The sequence below is a fragment of the Perissodus microlepis genome, chromosome 5 (assembly GCF_051167445.1).
Source record: "Perissodus microlepis isolate ML-2025 ecotype Zambia chromosome 5, ASM5116744v1, whole genome shotgun sequence".
Classification (NCBI taxonomy): domain Eukaryota; kingdom Metazoa; phylum Chordata; class Actinopteri; order Cichliformes; family Cichlidae; genus Perissodus; species Perissodus microlepis.
The window spans coordinates 3,762,642-3,786,856 of NC_140465.1; the positions used below are offsets into that span (position 1 = coordinate 3,762,642).

Here is a 24,215-nt window from a genome sequence, read left to right on the forward strand (position 1 = left end):
GCACTGATTCTTCACTGTGCTTGTAGGCCTATTAAAGGCTTTCATTTGGGAGGGTATATTCAGGGAGGTTTAATCTAAATTCTGCTTCTACATTTTTGTTTGTGTATTCATTTTGAAATTTGTAAAAGAATAACACAGACAACCAGGCATTAACCACAGAAACTTACAGCTGAGAGAGCACAGCAGAGGACATGCTGACTAACAGAATAGCAGTAGTAGGAATACAGTTACCAATAACATGCACTAAATATGCTATAATATTGACGAGACCCTAATATTTTATAAAGCTTTCAGCCTGTACTGTGTTGAGGCTACAGAGAAACTGTCACGGTTTGCCAGGGCAAGCCGTGTGGAATATTTAGGACCAGGACGCGGCAGCTCTGGTGCAGGTGAGTATTTATTAACAAAGGAAAAAAACAAACAACAAAGGCACTGGGAATATGAAACTGGAACCTAAACTGGATAAAACTAACAAAACAAACCAGAAACGAAGATGCAGGGAGGTCCAGGGAAATACACATGGAGAGATGCAGGGAGACCGAGGGGAAACAACACAGACGAACCAGCAACTACTATGACAGAAGACACAACTTAAATACACTCAGAGAACACAGGGAGATTACACACAGGTGGGGAACACAGCTGGGAGTGATTAACGTGACGAGACTAGGGAGGCAAACTGAAAACACTCACATAAGACGCAGACCTTCACAATAAAACAGGAACTACGCATGAAAGGACACAAACTCAGAAACGCGGACTAAATACAAGAACACACGGCAGAACAGAGTAAACACTAAACAGAGGAAGAACAGAAAACACCAAACGCTGGGTCAAAAGGACCCAGGATCATGACAGAAACGTCTGTGTGGGCTGCTGGGTGCTCCAGTTTTCATTACTGCAACAAAGACGGCATATGTCAAAGGAAGCAGGTAAGAAGAGTTGGTTTGCTGTGATTGTATTGATATACACTATTCGAAGGGACTCTTTATTTCTGTGAATCTTTGCTATGAAACGTGTTAACTTGAGCTCAGAAACATAATAGACACTGTGACAAAGTGGCTAGAACGGAATTAATTTGCCATTTGTCACTTGCATATATTGTTATTTTGTGTTCTGTTATTTTACAGTCAGCCATAATGCTTTAATTTAGACATTGCTGGTGTAACTTCTCTTAACACACACTATCCCGGGTTTTGTTTGTGGTAGCAGTAGTTACATCCTTTACATCCATGCATGTGTTTTAAAGCAAACACTACTAACCATCAGATCATCTGAATTTTCTTCTGTTTACAGGCACATGTCTGGTAAATTATGTTTCTTTATGTTGCTTTGGTTATACTTACTATGGTGTCCATGTTGTGTATTCAGGTCCTATATGTGAGACAGGTGTATGGGAAGGGCCGCCCACTACTTCCTGTTTATATAGGGTCATGAGGTCAATGATTGCATCACTGGGTGTAACCAAATGGAGGGTTTTTCATTTTGTAGTGTTTTACTTTACAAACCATTTAGTTGAGTAAATGAGTTTGTCAGTTTCATGCACGACTTTATTCCTGTTCTTTGTTTAGAATTGTATTATTTGGTTTGACCTATTTTGTTTCAATGGTAGGGACTAACGAGGTCAGGTGTGGGCAAAGTCTTGTATAAAGCCAGTGGGATTTTTGCATGCCTGTTTAATTGTTTTATGGTAAAATGGAGATGCCAGCAATAAAATATGCTTAAAAGAACTTCAATCGTCTGCTAATGCTATTTACTTATCACCTTCCTTGCTGCTTAAGTTATGCTACATCACAGACACATCGACGTGAGAATATTTCAAGTACCAAGAAAATCTAAACGCTCCTTTTGTTGTTTTAGAGTAAGTCAGACTAAAAAGACTTCATAGAAAATAAAGTCACTTTGAGTTGGATTCAAATTCAGAGGAAATGTTGGGCCTCTTCATTTTGTTTTCACAGCCTATGAATTCTTACTGCATAGTACCAGCATAAAAATTCAACACAAGCAAACAAACACTCAGAGATCAGAGAGAGGGTTTTTATGTTTGAGTAGAATTTGCAGTACCCTCTGCAAATACAACACATGTATATACTGTGTTTAGTTTTTATTGTTATTTATTGAATTATGTTAAAAAAAAGATCGCCATCATCCTTTAGAATAATTTATTCTAGGATTCGGTAAAAAGCTCTTCTGACATTTTATGTTGGGTGATTTCACACCCAGTAACTGCAGTCTTAAAATATCAGTGTTATTATTCAGTAAAACCTCCTATCAGCCAAACGGTGGTGTTTGATTTTTACAGTGACCCCACCCTCTAGTTTCCAGTTGAACTGTCATCTATTGGAATGTATTAATAGGCTGGAGCGCACACTTTCCGGGTGGGAATACCACAGGGTGGAACACAGACGACATGTTCCTTGTGGAGCAGCGGAAGAGGTGATAAAAACATTTCAGATAAGAAGTGCCCAATGTGTGTGGCACAGCTGTTTTTCTTCATAATATCTAAATTACTTTATAAGTGTATTAATAGTGGGACCTTCTGACACCAGTAGATGGGGATGTGGGTTCACTGTTGACTGAGGAACCAGCGGTCCAACGTGTGACGGTGTTACTGACGTGGACAAACGCACTCTGACACTGTGCCCTTTTATTGACAACGGTTTGATCATCAGTCAGTTTACAGATACAAACGTACATGCTGTGTGAGGCCAGCCTGCAGTTAACGCAGCAGGCTGAGTCAGTCCTGCACACCACACAGGAAATTGTCTAGTGTGTAAAAGAGAATGTGGTTTTTACCCTGAGATAATTACACAGTCAAATAAAAAAGATGCATCTGGTTACAAACTAAAGAGTATAACATGAAACAATAAAATGTAACCTCCCCTATAATAATACTGTCAGTGCTAGAATGACATCATCACTACTTTTTTGTGTGTTTTGAACTCATTTGATCAGATCACATATTCATAAATAATATACACCAAATGCTTGACCAAATCAAAAATTAAGCAACTCTATGGAGGTCCAAAACAGGCAAAATAATGATGAAGAAAAAAAAAAAACTGATTACTTTAATTTACGTAGTTTTGCTTTTAGTATATTTTATGAGATGGGAGAAAAACTTTTTTCTTTTTTCTTTTTAAATTGGAGAAACGCTCCATTTCCCCTTTGTGTTGCCCAGCTCTGTGGATATGTCACTAACATTTATCATTTACATGTGAAATATGCCAAATCACAAAAAATACCAAGTGAAATAAGCATACGATACCAAAATAAATATCCTTTATTTGATTTTTTTTTAATCTAAAACTATTGAAAGATTATTTTTTAAACTACACAAATAAAGATTGAAATTGAACGATTTATACTACTTCCTAGACTTCTGAGACCATTTGTTCTCATATATTCATTTTGTCGGTTTTGGACCTTATCTATGGAAAAGTGGCCACTATGCATCGTGTGATGTCACCACAGCCACATCACCATCCTGGTGCTTGAGTGTGCCGTATTCTCCCGGATGACAGCTTTTCAGGCCGTTGTAGCATCTCCCTCTCTGTAATGTGAAAATCTCTCAGCTCCTGTGCTGACATATATGACAGTGAAGTGAGAGGAAAAAACAACACAATCTTACAGTTGTATCTTAAAGCCAGCCAAAGGTGCAAAACATCACCAAAAGGGTAATGAGGGAATAAACCAATAACCGAGACCAGCCAACGTCTATACACACAGTTGAACAGACACTAATAGTGCGAGTGTATAAAAAGCTAAATTATGTTTGCTAGAGTGAAGCTGAAAAATACATACGTAGAAATACAAGGTTTTTCAGGAAACATTACTTTCAAGGAAACATAGCAGAGAGCCTACCATGATAGGAATAATTCAATCTTTGGCAATATTCTACAAGATTCCTAAATCATGCTTTAACCTTTAGAGGCATTACAAAAATCTAAACGCCAAAAATGTTTAGCACCATATGAAATGTCTAGTCTCTGTCTGTCTCTTTGGTATTACATAGTGCTGGGTGTTATGAAGACGTGAATCTTGGCCAAGAATGAAGTTAACGTCCCTTGCCTCAGCAACTTCATTTCCACGTCTATCAGGAAGTCTTTGGGCTCGCGGACCTTTCTCTGCAGGTAGACGGCACCTGTGAAGCTGTTCAGCTTGCGTGTGCTGAAGTATCCCTCTTCATTCCCCTTTCTGATGCTAATGACAATATGATCTCCAGAGTAGGCTGGGTTAGGGCCAATTCGGAAGATCTGAGCTGGAATGATGATGTTGGTCTCATACGTGAGCTGGTAGTAAGTGATCCACAAGGGAGAGTTCTTACAGTCTAAGGAACTGGCGGGACAGTTGATCCGCTCACAGCGTCTGAAAATGAGCCAGGGAAGATGGTGAGAAGACGTAAGCAAAACAATGTTTGGACACTGTGCTGCTCACTGAACACTCAACACACAAAATGTCTTGACATTACTTTTGTGAGCTGGCATCAAATAAATAGAAGTGATCCTATAGAACCAATTCTAGATAACATCATCACAGATCATCACAGACCATGTCAGTAAGCTACAGCAGCCTCTGGGCTTTCAAGACTGTGGGGGCCCATAGAGGTGAAAATCAATGTAAGAAATAACCAGCAAATATGAAAATACTATAAAAGCACATAAAACACAGCAAAATTTGAATAAAACAATAGAAGTAGAAAAAAAACAAATGTCACAGAAGACAACTGCCATGTTTTTGGGGACGTGACGGACCACCTGGGAAAGTGACACAAGCCATATGAGGGATTCCACTATGCTTTAACTACATGATTCATATATTACTGTAGATATATGTTTGCTATGAGCTGTTTACTGTCAGCTTGCCACATCTGCAGCTGTTCCATCACCTCAAAAACACTTCTGTTGTGTGGGGTGTTTTGTGAGAGCTTTTGCAGCATTTTCGTCTTCTTTCCTTGTCTATTTTTTAACATCCGTTGTGTTTATGCAGCATTTTTCTTCTTATGCATTTGTTGCAGTGCCTTTCCCCTCTCTACACTCCCTGAACATTTTGAACCAAGCTGCAGCGTGATGCAAAATCATTTGCTTCTTAAAGCACATGTGATTTTTCCATTGCTACTGGAGTGCTATTGAAAAGAGGTAGCATGTAGCACTGCTCTTTCACATCACTGCCCCCTGCTGCAAGGATTCCATAATAACATAGATGAAGACTGTGGATGCCAGTGGAAATCAGAAGCCTTTTGAATTTGTGGGTCTTTCCCACAGTGCAATCTGAAGCTCTGTGACTGTTTATCCATCACACATCAGAATTTACAGCCTGGAGTTATCGTTGTAGTGCACCGTAATATTTGCACAACTCACATCAAGACAAGAGTGCCTAGGAACCTAATACGGGAAGACCAACACACATTTTAATCTCAGCTGTCTGTCCGTGACTGCCAAGTCTGCTCATGAATGAAAGATGTCTCTCCATGGGGAGCCAAGAGATGTCACACTGAGGGTAATAAGGTGTCTCTAGGTAACACTGATAAGACGTCTCTTGTGGGCTGACAGGGGAGTGTGAGTGTGTGTGAGTGTGTGTGTGTGTGTGTGTGTGTGTGTGTGTGTGTGTGTGTGTGTGTGGTGTTGCTGTTCAGTGGAGCGTAGAGCAGGGAGAGCTGCAGAGACGGCTCTGGGAAGCACCGAGCTGATCAAAGCCATCTGACTTCTTCACACAGTGGATGTGAATCATGTTCAGTTAAACAAGCTCACAGCTAACAAGGCCCTTCTGTGCAGAACACTGCGCTGTAAGCACATCGATGTATAATGTTTCACAGCCTGAGAGGATCTGGACTGAAACCGTATACACAGATATAGGCCAATGCAGCTGGAGACTGCAAAAACAAATTTTATTGGACCTGTTTACAAAGACAACTCAAATATAGAAACTTATAATACCCAGATGTTCTAATGAGCCTTAACCTCTGCATACTTTGATGTAGTAAAAACCTGACTCTGAGCCAAAAGCGTAAAACTTTAGCAGGGAAGCAAATATAAATTTGACTCACGTGTTTGACACTTTCTTGTAGTGTTGAGGGCAATCAAAGGAGAGACACCTGAAGCCTCCCTGAAGGTTGTAGCAGGTCTGCCCAGTGGAGCAGTTGTGGGTGCCAGTTGTGCACTCATCAATATCTGGAAAAAGAGCCAATAATAAATCTAATAAATATCATCATTTTGATATGATAGGCTTTTGTGACCCAATCTGAATGATGCAGTGCTGTGCAGTGGTCAGTGGTTGTGGTTACCTCTGATGAACCTGTCCAAGAATCCTCAATAGGAGACAGACACAGTCTAAATGCAACGTGTCTGGATACACTCATTATTCAGAATGACCTGCACTACTCTGAAACTGTGTGGGTGTCCTACTGGAACAGCCGCATGGCTGGGTGTTGGTACCAGTGCAGGCTGGAGCACCCTGTCCAGTCCCATTACCACCAAAAATGATCACAGTTGCAAATCTGCATCAACAGCCCAACCTCAGTCAACTTCAGTCAGTTGCAGCACGGTGATGTTGAGCATACGGTGTTTAGACTACAATGACTAAAACCAATCATAGAATAGATTTGGTTTTTCTACAAAATGAAAACAATGCAGTGAGAAATGCATCTGATCTAAGCAGAGACTAAACATGTTTATGACATAAAACATTGTTGTTATCTATCATTGATGATGATTGGGATGCAAATACAGGCATCCCTGTATTTGCATCCCCTTGGCACTGTGTATGTAATCATAAAGTGGGAAAAATTTGAGTTAGGTTTGCTGTCAAAATTCCACAAGAGTAACAAAAATTCCATTAACTTGGCAAGAAAGCAAATTTCCATAAATGTCTAGCACCAAATTGAACCATTGTTACACTTGTCAAACAATATCAGTTAATAAGGGCTATACAATATGAGCAAAAGTTATACAGTAGTGCAGTTGGAATTTAAGGATTAGTAAGTTAAGTGAAAATTAGGAAGAAAAGGGAGAAACTCATTAAACCCATAGGTATGCATAGGTAGAGCAGTAAATGTTCTCTCCCAGATTCAGATTTAGTGTGCTGCTGTTTGCATAGTGCAGCACGGTGGCGCGGTGGTTAGCACTGAGAAGAGTTTGATTTCACCAACTAGCCGGGCCTTTCTGGAGCTTGCACGTTCTCCCCGTGTTTGCGTGGGTTCTCTTCAGGTACTCCAGCTTCCTCCCACAGTCCAAAGACATGCAGTTAGTGGGGTTAGGTTGATTGGAAACTCATAGGTGTGAATGGTTGGCAATTTCTATGTGTTAGCCCTGCGACAGACAGGTGACCTGTCCAGGGTGTACCCTAGCTCTCGCACTGTGGATAAGTAGAAGAGAATGGATGGATGGATGCTGCAATTTGCTGAATCTATTCTTTAACAGCCTGTCACACTAAGTGTACCCACTGCATTTTTAACAAGATTTCTTTGACTTTTTTCTATATCTATTAATGTAGTTACTACATGCATATAACAGCACTGACAGAAAGGTTTTCAATGCTCCAGTCAAACAGTACAAAAATGTAACCTGCATCAAGTCCAAGAAGACGATTACTGTATATATCAGCCTCACCTTTGCAGGTGCGTCCGTTGGCAGCCATGACATATCCATGAGGTGGACAGGCACACTGATAGCTGCCTGCAGTGTTAACACACTGGAAGGCACAGAGGTTCCCGATGCTCTGGGAGCACTCGTCAATATCTGTTTAAAACACACACATGCACATCTCGTCACTGTGATTAAACTGTGAGGAAAGAAAGGTTCAAAAGCAGTCGGGCTTTTCAGCTTCATCTCGAGCATTGTGTGTATATTTTATGTGGAACATCAACTACAACTTGGCATCAGGAGAAGTTCTCTGGAGCTGGAACATCAGCCCCTTTTATGGGAAATTTATACCAACACATTTACCTCTGTTTTATAGAAAACCGTTCCTGGGTAGGTTATTTTGGTATTGATTGTCCTGTCTGATTTCATACATCACTCATCCGATTTCTCTACTGTGAAACTAACAGCAAGAGAACGACAGTCTAATTTTAAAGGTGTTCTATGTATTCATCATTTGAAGCACGTTTTTCTGTTGTTGGCTTTCCTGACACAACCCCAAAAAGGATGTGTGTCTTCAGCAGGAGTTGAACCAGCAACTGTGTAAACCACTATAATGCAGCTATAGTGTATTATATATGTAAGTGCAGTCTGTGTATGGTTTTGGATAATAGAAACACTTCAGTAAATGCAGCTGAGGTTCACAACTCTCTGACTGAGTAAATCATAAGTGTCTGAATTCATGGGTAACTATTTATTAAATTTCACACGTGTATCTGATTAGATGTGTCTAAATGTGTTGACTGTAAATCACAAAAACTGTAGGAATAGAGCAGTATGCTGGACTGAGGTCTCCATCGATCTCTCTGAAGTGTTTCTACCACACTGGCAACCTTGGAAGAAAATACCTTCACAGGTGTGCCCATCATCTTTCAGGTAGTAGCCTGGGCGACAATAGCACTGATATGAGCCATAGATGTTGGCACACTCCTGGCTACAAGGGTTTTGGTCACACTCATTTGTATCTGAGCACAGAAACAAAAAAATACAATCATAAAATTAGACATAAACGTGTAAATATTTATGCAAGCTGTATGTTAGGAGTTAGAAAAAAAACCAAATATTTGTATGTATATGTTGTAATGTTGCTGCCTCCCCAAACACCTTTGCTGCTCTAGTCATTTATCCAAGACACTTTGTTCAAGACAAGTAACTTGAAAAAAATCAATCTTAAAAGCGATAATCAAAACCTAATGATATCCTTCAGACAAGCGTTTATCTATAAACCTCGATGAACGCTAAGCTTCACCTTTGGAACAGAAACATTTACATCTGGATTAAGTTCCTTCAGTCACGTCTGTGACAAGCTGGACATAACGTGAATCATGATCGGCTTTGCTCTCTGAAGCACAGTCACATCTCCAGCATGCTGACGACTGACAGCACCTGAACCAGGAAACTATTATTATTACTCTTATCCCAGAGATGGAGACTAAATTAAATGCCAACGGAAAATAGTCTTTATTGATAACAGTGACTTACAAAGGAGACATAAACAGTTTCTCATCAATATACTTAATCTCCAAAGTCTGTGCAAAGACTGCTTTTGCCTTTTGATGCTGATGTTGTCCCCGGAGGCTCGCCTCTGTGATTTAAGTTCTTCATGAAAAATAAGACGGTCTGCCTAAACAAGGTGGCATTTAAATTTTCAATATGTCAGAGGAACAAGCTGTCTAGCTTACCTTCGCAGTTCTTGCCGTCGAATGCGAGGGAGAAGCCAGCTGTGCATGAGCAGCGGTAGGAGCCTGGGGTGTTTTCACACTTCTGGGCGCAGAGCCTGCCAGAATAGCGCCAGCACTCATTTACATCTGTCAGTACAAAAACAGGAGCTATTAGGCAGCAGATAGCCTTGAGGCCCACCAAGGACTCAACACACATACTCGATGAGCTTCCCTTGAAGGCCATCCCTCTTTTAAGCCAGCTTTCTTCTGATTGGCTGCCTCTCAGAAGCTTAAGGTTTGTCCAAACACCTATTGCGTGGGACTTTTGATGAATAGGAATACACACAATTGTAATACACGACAACAAAAACTAAAAAAATAACATATTAGGTCAACATTGAAGTAACTACAGCATACACTCCAATTTCCTGAAAATAAAACCCAGTTAAATATGACTTTCTTAAAATAAACACTCAATGTTAAATATTATTGGCTAATTCTTCACAATTTGTTCAGTTAAATTCAGATCAATTCAATTTCAGTTACATAGTTCAAAATCCCGTTCATTTTACCATGTCATTATTTATTTAACAAAAAATGGAGCAAAATGCAGAAACAGTGAGTAAAAAACTAGGTACATCCCATGATTCAGTACCTTGTAGAACCATCTTTAACAACAATAACTTCAAGTAATCATTTTCTACATCACTTTAATAGTCTCTCATATTCTTTTTTATAACGTTGCTTCAGTTCATTGAGATTTGCTTATACACAGCTCTCGTAAAATTACAGTGTGTAAAATATCAGCTGAGTTCTGCTTTCGTACTCTTTAGAACATTTAAGCCTGCTTGCTGACATCTGCCTGGAGACTGGACGGTTGCATGTCTAATCTGCTGACAATTAATAATTATGAGGATTATGAGAATATCAGGAATAAATATACTTTATGTTTCGTCCAAGAATTGAAATCCACAAATAATAAGCATTTTTTACAAATGATAGGCTGAAAGTGTAGAAAGTGTTATCCAACCCAATTTGGTCAAATCTGACATCATAACAGAAAAACTCAGTGAGCGGACCTCTGCACCCATAGCTTCTCTGGTTTCATAAAGTGCTCGATAAAGTGAACCTTCAGTCTGAACATCTTCACTTTGCAGACGTCACACAGTGATACGTACCAGTGCAGACTTTGCGTAAGGCGTTATACTGGTAGCCTGTCTGGCAGTCACAGCGGTAGCTGCCGGGGAGGTTGTGACAGATCTGGCCCACTCCACAGCGGTGCGTCCCCATCTGACACTCGTCAGTGTCTACGCAGGCAGAAAGAAAGATGAAGCACTTCAACAGTGACCCACTGAGCACCCGAGAGGGTATAACTTAAACACAGCTAAGGCTTGTTACAGGGCCAGACAGTACAAAAAGACCAGGCATCAATGTTCTCACTCTCTGGGTATTATTATTTTGTTATTTATGTTTTTAAAATGATTTCTATTTTTAAATTATTTTGGAAAATAATTGTTGGTGTGTATCAGAATAAATATTTTCTTGGGAGAACAATTTATTAAAAACAACAATTACAGACCACTTAGGGTTAGTTTAGGGAACCAGTGAGTGTTTCAGAAAATGGGCACAATAAAGCTTAATTAGTCAGTTTCCTTATTTGTGTGTAATACTTTTAAAAATATGGGGGAGTGGTGTGAAGGAAGCAAGATTTTAAATGGCAGGGACACCGGCAGGCCAGTGGGATGGGAGCTAAAACTGGATCTATTCAATACAGAATCACTACTATGGTAGAGTAAATGGCAAATGTTTGCAGACAAGTCGGCGTCTTCAACATACAGCACAGGCAACGACTGCAATCTGCTTGCGACCAAAGTAAAGTCACAAGGAGGTTTCTGATACAGCACCCTCTTTGTGACCCTGGTCAGGAAATGCACTCTTGGCGGCGACATTTCCTCTTGCTCATCGACATCTTGATCAAACAAATCACTCAGTGCTTGCATTGTCATTTATAAGAATACAATTAAATGAAGCATGATTTGACACCATTTAAGAACTGCATGTAAGCTGAACAAGATTTAGTTGTTCTCATTTTAAGTCTGTCTTTTTGAGCAGTTTTGAGTACCAAAGCAGCAACTGAGTGAGAACATTGATGCATGGTCTTTTAGAAAAACTCTTGTGCCACAACTGTACGATGACCTTTAACTGAAAGAATAGAAGTGATCATAAATAATATTCACTCTTGCATTTTTTCTGGTTGTATCTAATCGATTGAACCTGTGTCTTAGTCAACAACAGGGCCATCAGTGCTTTCATTCACACCTTTCCACAACACCATCCTCCTGTGTGAGTGGTGCATGTTGTGCTAAACCTCACCAACACACTTGGCTCCAGCAGGGCTGGCGTGGTAACCATGGCTACACATCACAATCTTCTTCTGGCACGTGTAGGAGCCAACAGTATTGATACAGTTAAAGCCTGAACTGCAGGGCTCACTCAGGCTGCTGCACTCGTTTATATCTGCAGAGTCAAAAAGATCAAGAATGAAGCTGTGACTGCGTGGAGGATCAATCCTGATAGACTTAAGATTACTTCAATTCAATTTTATTTATACAGCACCAAATCACACCAACAGTCTTCTCAAGGTGCTTTATATTGTAAGGTAGACCCTACAATAATACATACAGAGAAAATCCTCCCACCCTCAGTAACAGATCTGTGATGTATGTGCAGTCATCTGCAGGGAGACATTACCACTGATGATTACTTGCTCTGCTTTGGCTGTAGATCAGCCGAGGTACACGGGGCAGTTTTATGACATCAGGAGCACCCAGAGGTGAATATTATGTTTCGCTCATTTTGCAGTGATGTTGCCCTGCATGGTACTGAGAAAAGTGCAAGTAATCTAAAGAAAATTGGATTACATTTTGTTTAATCTTTGTGTTAGTACAGTGATTTGTGTTGAAGTGAGCTCAGGAACAAGAGAAAATCTGAAGTGTTGTCAAATACTTTTTCACAGATACAGCGTGACATCTTGCTATGATAAAGAATCCTTTAAAAAAATTCCTGAATCCAGTGGTGAGCTCAGCTTAATGCTCTGAGGGCTAAGTCATCATCAGCGCTTTCACCAACCCTAATGCTAACTCCAGAATATGTCACTTCTGTTACATTACTCTCACAAGACTCACAAGAATTAAAGAATCAAGAATTAAGAAGTAAATGCAAATCCATACGTTTTTGGGTAGCCTTCCTATCAAACAGATACAGAAGTGAGCTCATTGCATAAAGTGCTCGGCAGAGGTAAGAGCTTTTACCACTCATGGACCACTGTGTCTTATCATGTGTGTAAACTGTGTCAGAAAGATGACTTTACTATACATAGACTGATCAAACGTATTGTTGTGCATAATCACTGCCCCAAAAGACCCATGTTAGCAATCTCTTGATATCAGTCACCAGCAACGCCATCGGAGGTTAGGTGTATGTTCTTACTTTGGTTAACACTTGCTCCCTTTTAACCCCCCTTTCACCTATTTGGAACACTCAGAAAGCTTTACATAACACAATAACTGTAATGCAAAAATGAAGAAAAGACACTTGATTTAAAATCTTTTAGTTTGAAACTCTTAAGAAATATCAAGATATTTAAAGCCTGGTTAAAAGACGGTTAAATATCAAGAGTCCGAGTAGTACTGCAGCATGGAAAAACACACAGACACAGGCACAATGCAGAGTAAGTTTGATGGATGGCTCTGCTAAAGAGGCTCATTTTGCTTAAGATTTGTCCTTACAAAGAATAGGACCAACTCTATCAGCTGTTTACTGGTCCTGAGTTAGGATGTAATGCTACCCAGCCTGGAGAGTATGGACAGTCTCTTACCAATACAGTTGCCATGAGAGTCCTGTGTGAAGCCACTGATGCACTTCTGTTTGGGATTACACAGGAAAGAGCCCACTGTATTCTCACACACAAAGCCCATGCCACAGTTATGAGTTCTCATCATGCACTCATCAATGTCTGTAAAGAAGGAATAGATTTGCATTAGTTTATCTGCACAAAGCAATCTCTCAATGCATTATTCTGTTACAAGAGGCTCTGTAAATTTAGCTCGAGCTCTCAGGCTGTTAGTAGTACAGCAGGGGGCACTGTGACTCAAGCACAGAACATTTACAGACACTTTGACTCTGTCAGTGTTTAACTGGAGGGAAGAATTCAATGAAAACATCGCTTGATTCGACTCTGCAATTAACAGAAGTTGAACAGAACTTAAATGACAGTTATTGAATCTCATGAGGAATATGAGAGTTTTTTCTTTTTTTTCATGCCGCAAGTAGTTCATTTTATCCTGGGTCCTCTGAGCAGGTCTTAATTTGACTTTTCTCTGTTGTTAATATCAGAGGGATACTCTTCCAACATTCTGTCACTGCTTTCATATAACTAATTACTTTTTTTGCCTGCTGGATGGTTGACTAGATACTACCTTCATGTTATGCTTATACTGATTAGTCCTCTGTGATACGAGTCACATGAGCTTCAAAGTGCAGCACCACCAATCCTGCTCTTTGGTTGATTATCTTGTAACATATTGAACCTTGGTATCTGCTTAAACCCACACTTTACTGTTTGGGCCAAGGAAACATGAACTTCCTGTCTTATGACAATTTGCTGAGTGAGCCTAAATTAGGTGACTTTGGGTAATTGTTTTTGTATTAAAAGTAGTCAAAGATGTTGTCATGTTGTTTGAACAAATCCTTGATATGAAATATTTACCTATTAACATACCAGAACAACCCTTTAAGTTGACACGTAGGTAAAGTCAAAAGTTTTAAAGGTATGCAAGCACTTGAATCACAGAGGGACAGTTCGGTTGGGATTAAATCCACCCAGAACTGTATTTATTCTGGCTTATGTTAGCGCTCGCTATTATGCTGACATAGACCATTTGCAAGACATGGATCATATGATACCCAAACAGTCTAATAAATAAGCTGGCCATTTTCAAATTATTGCATTAGCTAATGAAATAACCATCACCAAAACCCCAGAGCATTGTTAATTTAGAGCTAGCTAGCTAACGCTATACGAGCTAATGAAGGACAATAAAAACAACAGCCAAATTAGGGGTGTGGTATTATTCAGTTTAGACAGGCTGTTGCCCGACATACACAACACAGAATACATAAAATACAACATAATGCTACCGTCAGTCTTGTGTATATCTTGTAATTATTTTGGTTGATGCAGGCTTGCACACTGTCTGTGAGTATATGCTGCATACCAATGTGACTAATACTCAGTGAATGTATTTAGTCTCCTTTAAGATGCAGTTGACAAAGTATGGCAGGAATGTTGCAGTGAAAATGATTTTTGCATATTTCTACATCACTAGTGTTAATTTGATCTAAATAAGTGAGGAAACAAGGATCTAGGACAGTACAACAGCAGCAGCACCTATTGCATTAATAATGATGCACTACAGTACACTGCAGTCTTGTATTCATGGATTTATGACCCCCAAAGGATTTCCAATAATATGTGTTTTCAGTAATACCGCTAAAAAGATCAGTAGAGAGGAGGAGGTGACAAACAATAGGACCAGAATGGCTTGTGTGTGAATCAATGATATACTGCCTCAGTTTGAGCCAGCATGCTGGACTTGCTTGCTTCTTGTTTCTGGACCCTCTTAAAATTTCTGAAAAAGTGGCAACAGTGAGTCCCACACTCCAACGCAAACACGAACCCCAGCCAAAGGTAAGTGCCAAGATGTGGAATTACACCAGAGGAAATCTCACAATAAGAAGACAGCAGCTATACCTTGACACACATAAATATGTGTTCGATGAAATGTTTAAATGGAGTATCGTTAATATTCAAAATGTCAAAAGATTTCAAATTATTTTCTTCACATCTGTAATGAGATTCCTGTAACTTTCTTTGTGTAATTTTTATTTTTAGTGTCTCATAATTTAATGTTTAAATGAAGCTGACTCCCTATACACAAGGCAGTTTTTGTCAGCCTCTGTACACAAGCCTTTATTAAATATATGACATTGATGCTGAAATTTCTACAGCTTCACAATAACTACATTAAACTGTAAGAAATATGGCTCACCAATGCTAGTTTAAACAAAGTATTTTCTTTAGTAAAACTCCCTTGCTTTTTGTTGTTCGTGCTGTAAATGGCTACAGCACTTGCTGTATTGTTGTATTCTTGATGTGTAGCTGCTAAGTGAAAAGAAATGAGAGATGCTGAGTGCATCAAGCCCTCAGCAGCCTGGGCCTATTGCAGCAGAACTAAGGGGTGGTTCCGGATCATCGGAGCCAGCTCTAACTGTAGACTTTATTCCAAAGGAAAGTTTTACTGTAAACTTAATCTTGTCTGACTCCCAAATGCAAGCTAGGAACTAATTCTACAGAAGAGGGGTCCGAAAGCTGCAGGCCCTGCCCATTCTACTTTTAAAATACCCCAGGAACCACAAGTAAACCAGCAGTCTGAGAGCAAAGTGCTGTATTGGTGTGATATGATACTATGAGGTCTTTAAGATGGCACCTGATTGTGTGGCTGAGTACAACAATCTCAGTTTTATCTGAATTTAGAAGCAGGAAATTAGAGGTCATCTGAATGGCACTGAAAATGTATGCCTTCCAATAATACTGCCTAAGGGAAGCATGTATAATGTAAATATTGCTCTCAACATTGAACCCTGTGGAATTCCGTGATTAACCTTAGCGTGAGAGGAAGACTCCCCATTTACACGAACAAATTGGAGTCTATTAAACAGACTGCAGTGCCGTACCTTTAATACCTTTAATACAGAGAGGTCTTATCTCTGTAGTAAAATATAGTTATCACATACATAGTGATCAGAGACCATAAGAAGAGCATTTGTAGCCTTCACTGGTGCTGTTTCTGCACTATGATGAATTCTGAACTGTGAAACTCTTCAAACAAACCAATTCCTCTGCAGATGATCTTGAATTACTCATTCATAAAAAGAAGATTGAGATTGGTCTATAATTAGTTAAGACAGCTGGGTCAAGTGATTTTGCTTTTATATCACTGTCCTTGCTTTTGTTTTTACAAAACCAAATCATCCTGAAAATAAAAAAAAATCCTGCATATTATATTGAAGAAGACATAATTTCCACCAGCTATTTCAGAGGCTCTGGAAATGACTGCTGGGTAAATTGGTTTAATGAAACACATCAGGATCAATGAACTCACCCTCGCAAAGACTGTTCCGCAGCTGGTGACCAGCAGGACAAGTGACCTGCAGCTCGCACACAAATGAACCCACTGTGTTCACGCAGCGCTGGCTGGGCTTGCAACTGTGGGCACCAGTCACGCACTCATCCACATCTGCAGAAAAAGACAATGGTGACTGTGTGTGAGACAGAGGGAGGGAGGGAAGATAACAGGGGGTGCAAGAATATGATGTGGAGGTGAGCTTGCTGATGGACGGGTCTCGTGCATAATTTTGCCCCCGTGCTCAGGCTCTCCGAGTGTCACAGAGATCGAGCTCAGTGAGTTGGCAACAGATGGACAGCAGCAAAACTTCAAATGAAAAGTCTCTCTTATGCGTAAGAATTTGTGGCAGAACAGGAAATTACAAGTTTTTGCTTTTGCTTACATGAAAACCATCTAGCTGGGAAGCCTCAGGCATGAAAGTCATTCAGTGCTCCAGCTAAAAACCAAGAGTTGCAGTGAAATGTACAGCTGAGCTCATTAATACTTCAAAAACAACAAACAGAGGCTCTTCTACCAGAATAATTGGAAGAGAAAAGTATGTAGACGGAGAGAAACAGGCCTTAGCTTGAAGAATACCACATCATCTGTCAAACATGGTGAAGGCAATGTTATGGCATGGGTCTGGTGTTTCTTGATTATGATGATGATAGAAGTAGTAAGCTGAATTTTTAGGTGTACAGGTGTGCACTCTGCTCAGATTCAGCCAAATGTTGCTAAATTAATTGCAAATTCCTTCACAGTCCAAATGGATAATGAGCCAAAGCGTTCTGCAAAAGCAAGATTGTTTTCAGGGCAAATAATTTGGATATTAATCAGTGGCCAAGTCATTCATCTTTTCTCAACCCAACAGAGCATGCTTTTCAGGTACTTAAGAAAAAATTGAATGCAAAGAGACCCACAACCAAGCAGAAAATGAAGGCAGCTGCAGTAAACGCCTAGCTCAGCATCTCAGGGGAGGAAATGGAGCATTTGGTGATGTCCATGTGTGCTAGGCAGACACTAACTGCAAAAAATAGCAATCTTTATAAACTTTATAAACCTAAATGAACCAATAATCTATTAACTCAGCTGTATTCCTGCTGTTACTTTTGTAGGGAGGTGGCCATCACGGTGCATTGTAGGTAGGTATGTCATAAATCTAACACATTATTATCCTATAATTTAATTTTATCCTTCCACCACCCCAGACAACCTCATTATAAGAACTTTATTAATCTATCGGTCTCTTAACCCCCTAAATTCCCAGTTATCACTGGATGGCACTCATTCTAATGCTGTGCAATCTACATATGTAATGTTTCTTCTTTTTAAATTGTTCTCCCAAGTTTGGGCAAAAAACAAAGAAAATTGTTTGTGTAACTAACACGCAAGACAAAAATTTCAATTCCCCCCCCCAAAAAAGGCTGTTTGTCCTTTCTCCAGCCTTTAGGGCTACAGCCGAGGTTATCACCACTCATGACTTAGACCTCAGAGGGTTAACATCCACCAGCTCATCAGCTACCTTTAAAGGTTTAAGGTTAAGGTCAGGGTTCGGTTAACATCCACCTCTTTTTAGAGGTAATAATTTAAATGTCTTCAAACTGGAACACCTGGAATAAACAAGCTTTACTTGAAAGATAACCTTTAAAAATGTGTCTATTTACTGCAGCATGTGGCCAATAGATGACCAAGTTGAGTTTTGTTTGTTCCTTTGTAATATTTGACTTTGAAGAAGTCAAATTGAAAATAACAGGTCTTGGCAAAAGCTACATGATATTTTGCTTGTTAAGCGTGTTTGTGTGAAATGAAAAAACAGTTGAGAGCCTTTAAATCTTTATCAGTCAAACTGTGCAGCAGCCAGTAAACAGGCGCTGTTGATTTATGACAGCGGTGGCCTTGTGCTGAGACAGTGGATCGCCGCTCTGTCGTGGCTCGTCTTTATCAAACGGCTGCATTCCCTTATCATGCATCACATGCGAGGCCGATTAGTTGGATGTACTGATAGGGTAACGCTGGGATTATTGTGTGTGTGTATGTGTGTTTGTTTGTGTGTGGCAGCCATCCACATTTGAAGATCACCCCAAAATATGGTGCATTCCACAGGGAACCAGACAAAAAAGGTGTTGTACAAAATATGCTGGAGAAAACAAAAATCTGGAACAAGAGGGAACATATTCTCCTGTGCTCCCCGTGTGTGTGTTTGAGTGCCAGCAATCCCTTTTTGAAAAGTCTTTGTCGACTTTCAAAGTTTTTGCCGTGGGGAATTTGAATAAACTGTGTGCCTTACAACACCTTCCCACAGGCAGGAGTAAAAACACAGATCTGAAGTTTTCAGCGTGTACCTGGCTTTGTCACATCCTGCAGCTTTTTTCCTGTTAACCTCATAAAACTGCACCTCATCACCTCTCACAGCTCAGAGCGTACTTTATGGTATTAAATGAGCCCTCTGTGGAGCTGCAGCAAATGCATTTGTCTAAATAAAATTAACAGTTTTCCCTTCTTGAGCAGCGCAGTGGTGACAAATTCTTGTTTGCGAGCTATCTTTGCAAATGTCTCAATTTCTTCCTCAACTGAGAGACATCTGTTATGAATATTGTAGGGAGGGATATTTCCAGGGGCAAAATCCTCCTGAGCTCATAGACCACCCCTTCCTCTGGGCACTGCTGGCCTTCAAGCACAGGGTTAGACAGGACTGTTTCCAAGGTTTGCGTATTGCCAGTGGTGCAGAAAGTCTCCTTCCACCACAGCGCTCTGGTGGCCAGCGTTATTTCCAGTTTGTCATTCAAATCCGAAAAAGCAAAGGAAATCGGGCCTAATGCTTCAATGTCCCTACACCTCTGCTGACTTGCCCCGTGGAGACAGCCTCATTACACAGTGAAGCGATCCAGTACAAGGTGGAAACAACTTATTTTTGAGAAATACAAATGCTTAGTTGAATGGACAAGGGAGACAGCAGTTTGAAAGGAATTCCATCAAGAGCGAGACAGGGAGATGTCCGAAAGGCACCACAGATGAGAACACACACACACACAGTTTTTCCTACACACTTGACCCAGCAGACAATGAAGTATTTATTTATTTATTTATTTTTTTTTTTTTTTAAGGTCATGCTGCAGTGAATGAAGTCAGCCTTGGCTTATTTGCCGAATTAGTTTTAAACGTGGAGGTTAAAGTTGCACACCGCCAGCCTGATTCCACTGTCGGCTGTGACAGCGGAAAAATTAAGGCAGCTAAACCACACAGAGTGGAACGGATGCATTCAGGTGTGTATACCTGCAATTTGGGTATTTTTTTCAGGCTTTTACAATTTGCACAGATGCAACTTTAGTTTCTAGGTTTTTGTGTACAGACACTGCAAATGATAAATTGATGAGCCAAAAGATCACTGACAGAAAATAAAGCCAATAATTTTGATTCAGTGTTGTCGATGTTAGTGGGTCAGAGCTGTGAAACTCGTCTTTACTGAAATATGTTAATATATGAAAAAGGACTGAAACAGTACGCCTCAGTTTTTCTAATGCTGCTCTAGTAAATGAAAGACATATGTCAGCAGGACTCTTGGGGCTCTGGTAGCTCATTGCTTAAATTGTTCTATAATTATAAAATAGAAAGTTTCACCTCAACCCATCCAGCCACCAGAGGTTTCTTGCTGTTAAAAGGGAATTTTCCCATCCCACTGTTTTCAAGTGCATTCTCATAGGGGGTCATCTGTTTGTTGAAGTATTGTATGGTCTTTACCTTTCAGTATAAACCCCCTTCAGGTAACAGTTGTTGTAAACCAGTGCTATGTAAATAAAACTGAAGTAAATTTCATTTACATTCCTTTCCAGGCATAAACAACCCAGTTGCAAACTGAATGACTTGATTGTCTGAGAAAAACACTAAAATATTGCCTAAACCTTGAGAAACACCAGGAACGTCTGTATGGGATGATGACATTAGAGTCAGATTAGAGATTACCTTTAGCCTAGATTGGACTGTGATTCAGAAGACATTGTGGTCAATCAGTGTCATCTTCCACAAAGACAATCCTGACCATGCAAGTGTCCAGATTATGGCAGCAATGCAACCACAGAGATGATAACATAGTGGGGTATGATTACATTTAGTGGAGGATGTCATCCATAGTTATCATTCAAGTAATAACTCTGTAAGCTTTCGATCTCCACAAAACACTCGAAGGAATGCAAAACAAATCCAGTCCTGCCCTCAATGGTTTGTTTAGTCCCAGTTCAGAAAAGGGTGAAGGTGTCAGCCACATGCACTGGAGCCAACTGTGTGTGCATGTGTGTGTGAATGGGTGTACACCCCTGGGATGTTCATTTGTCTGAACCACATGTATCATTCAAGTTGTGCATAAAACCTTCTCTTAAAAACAGTCTTTTCTTAAAAAAAACATCTCCATGGGAAGAACTGTGTGCTAAAATATTACCAGTTATTCACATTCATATGCAGCTGAAAGCGAGATCACGAAAAGCAGCTGTATTTACCCTGTAAACCTGCAAATTAAAATATAACAGTCTCAATAAGGGACGACTCACAGGTTTTCTGATGGAAGTGCTTCCATTTGCTAAACAAATTACAGAAAAGTGCAAATGATCCCAGGTGTTAATACTTTCACAGTGCTTTCACAGTCTGATGCACCCTCATTTCAAAAACACTCAGGATCATGTGCAAATCATTTAAAGTCTATATTCCATTAAAATGATAGAGCATATGAAACCCTCTGTGTTGCATCACCTCTTCTTTAAAAACAGTGCTTTTGCTTCATAACAGATTTCAGCTGTTCCTCCTTTTTTAATGTCAGCAGTCTTCTAATAGTTGCAAACGGTGGTTTGACATTGCCTTGCACAAATAAGCAAGTCTTTTCCTATGGCCCTGAAAAAGATGGAAGCATATGTTGCTTCAAAACCTGAACACATTTATGCACTGAAAAAATGTGAAGGAAACATCTGTTTCCTTCACAGATGTGCAACTAACTCATGACATGTGCACTAATGTGCAATCCCCGTACCATATGTATATTTGAACTGTGGGATGAAACCAATCAGGTGGTCCCTCCAGTTTTAGCCCACAAAGCCTGGAGACCATAACCTCCAAAAATAAGTTCAGCCCCTTTATGAAATGTTCTGCTTGCATTAAATTCAAAATGAGCATATACTTTATTTTGCACTTCATTCCAGCACAATATATTTTTGTTCATTTTACACACCTACCCACCCACCAAGCATAAACAGCAAGTACTCCAGAGGTTACTTCACAGTCTACTTATATATCTTTCAAATCCTCAGCACCCCCTCGCAATCATGACCTGTCATGGTATTTGCTTTGTTTCATTCCACTCTGCACTAAATGTTGCCCACCCACAAGTCCACATGTGGGAGCACTTTAGGGAAAGAAAGTGCTCACTTTGCTCACTGAATGAAATGATAGGAGGGAAAACACTTCCTTTAATGTAGTACTTGTTCATCTTGAGTGTTATCCTGTCTGGTAACAGACTCAGCACTTCCAGCACACACTTTGTTAATTTTAGTGATTTCGCACCTCCTACCAATGTCCCGAGCTACCACACAAACATGCTGAAAGAAAGGTAGCTGAGTACATACACAGATGCTGTGTGTAGTGTGTGATATTGCAACAACTGCTCCCACAGAGTAATTGGCTATGGTTGAATCATGCTTGAGGCGACAGTTTCCACCACCTAACATTGGGAGCCCAATCAGCTGATGCATTGTTTAGTATCACGAGACCTTCATGAGTGACTGAATCCAATTAAAAAGTGCCCCGACCTATGGACAGACACTTCATTTCACTGCAGCTCTGTCATCCGGCCTGTATATATTTGTTCCTTTATGCATTCACTGGGTTTGTTGTTGCTGTTAGGTTGCTTGTTACCTTGTGGTAACCAGGCTTGAGGGAGACAGCTTAAGGGATACATATGAGCTTTGTGAACCACTCCAATTACTGCCAATGGTAATGTGACAAGAAAGCACGGCGGCCCTTACCTTCACACATCCATCCATCTGTCATCAGTGAGAACCCCGGGAAGCAGGAGCAGCGAGCCCGGCCTGCCACGGCCGTACACTGTTGACTGCAGCCACCATTGTCTGCAAGAGACAAGCAGCATGATTACAGTCGTCTCTGCATTCCACACAGCTACACCTCCAGGGCAGTCATTTGCAGTTATGTTTCTCATCTTTGTACTGTTTCTCTGTTCTCTTGCTCTCCCGAGGCTACGATGGACCCCACCTTCCCTCCCGCACACTGATCATTTGCTCCCTGCTGGAAGGAGCCTCTCATGAGCCATCACAGTCACACACCAGAATCAATTCTCCCTATTTAACAGCTCAATAGCTCTGTCACAAAGAGGCATGGGCAGGAACTGTTTCCCCACAATCTCTAACCAACACATTCCCCTCTAAAGCTCTGTAGCGGCGAAGGCCGCTCTATACATCGATCAGGATCTTCTTATAGCTAACAGAGACACTTTAAAGGAGTGGAGGCTTTCACTTGAAGTTGGACTTTCGAGCTTAAGGGTTTGCTCATCTCCCATTGACATGATTAGGATTCTGCTAATGAAGCTGCTGAAAGCTTAGATTAACTAATACTAATCAGTTTATTAGTGAAAACATGTTGTGAGGCAGCTCTTCCTGTTTTGACCTGTCGTAACTCTGGAATGTTTTACCTGTGAGCAGTCAGGAGGCGCTCACACACATCGTGTTAGTAAGAGCAGAAATATATGACTTCTATAGACAGAGTTAGAAAGTGATGGCTTGTTCATTTCCCCACCATACATAAAGCCATAACTCATTCTCACCACATATTACACATGTTTGGACACATTTTGGCGAGGTCTCTCTTGGAAAATAAATTTTAAACTCAGTGAAAATTTTTTACTTTTAAATAAAGGATATTAAAAAAAAGCTTTAACGTCTTAACATCCACCATGTCACTGGCTACCCGTTCAGAGCTAGTGTTGGATTTTGTTTTAAGCCTACAGGATGTGTTTTTGACATGTAAGAATTATATATACAGTGGCTTGCAAAAGTATTTGAACTTTTCCACATTTTGTCACATTACAGCCACAAACATGAATCAATTTTATTGGAATTCCACGTGAAAGACCAACACAAAGTGGTGCACACGTGAGAAGTGGAATGAAAATCATACATGATTCCAAACATTTTTTACAAATAAATAACTGCAAAGTGGTGTGTGTGTAATTATTCAGCCCCCTGAGTCAATACTTTGTAGAACCACCTTTTGCTGCAATTACAGCTGCCAGTCTTTTAGGGTCTGTCTCTACCAGCTTTGCACATCTAGAGACTGAAATCTTTGCCCATTCTTCTTTGCAAAACAGCTCCACCTCAGTCAGATTAGATGGACAGCGTTTGTGAACAGCAGTTTTCAGATCTTGCCACAGATTCTCGATTGGATTTAGATCTGGACTTTGACTGGGCCATTCTAACACATGGATATGTTTTGTTTTAAACCATTCCATTGCTGCCCTGGCTTTATGTTTAGGGTCGTTGTCCTGCTGGAAGGTGAACCTCCGCCCCAGTCTCAAGTTTTTTGCAGACTCCAAGAGGTTTTCTTCCAAGATTGCCCTGTATTTGGCTCCATCCATCTTCCCATCAACTCTGACCAGCTTCCCTGTCCCTGCTGAAGAGAAGCGCCCCCAGAGCATGATG

General features: G+C 40.3%; 1 protein-coding gene across 3 annotated transcripts in view; it reads right to left on the reverse strand.

Annotated features, from left to right (window-relative positions):
- Nucleotides 1-379: 379 nt before the first annotated feature.
- Nucleotides 380-24,215, reverse strand: part of fbln2 (fibulin 2) — a 68,297-nt gene continuing 44,461 nt past the window's right edge. For 2 of the 3 annotated variants that reach the window (XM_084927429.1, XM_084927428.1), the window contains exons 8-17: nucleotides 22,530-22,631; nucleotides 16,522-16,656; nucleotides 13,176-13,313; nucleotides 11,672-11,815; nucleotides 10,477-10,605; nucleotides 9,320-9,445; nucleotides 8,486-8,602; nucleotides 7,608-7,736; nucleotides 6,047-6,170; nucleotides 380-4,368 (exon numbers count right to left, since the gene is read on the reverse strand). In XM_084927429.1, coding sequence (XP_084783555.1) covers nucleotides 4,008-4,368; nucleotides 6,047-6,170; nucleotides 7,608-7,736; nucleotides 8,486-8,602; nucleotides 9,320-9,445; nucleotides 10,477-10,605; nucleotides 11,672-11,815; nucleotides 13,176-13,313; nucleotides 16,522-16,656; nucleotides 22,530-22,631 — 1,505 coding nt within the window. In that variant the 3' untranslated portion in view covers nucleotides 380-4,007. The other variant, XM_084927430.1, reaches the window with a different exon arrangement.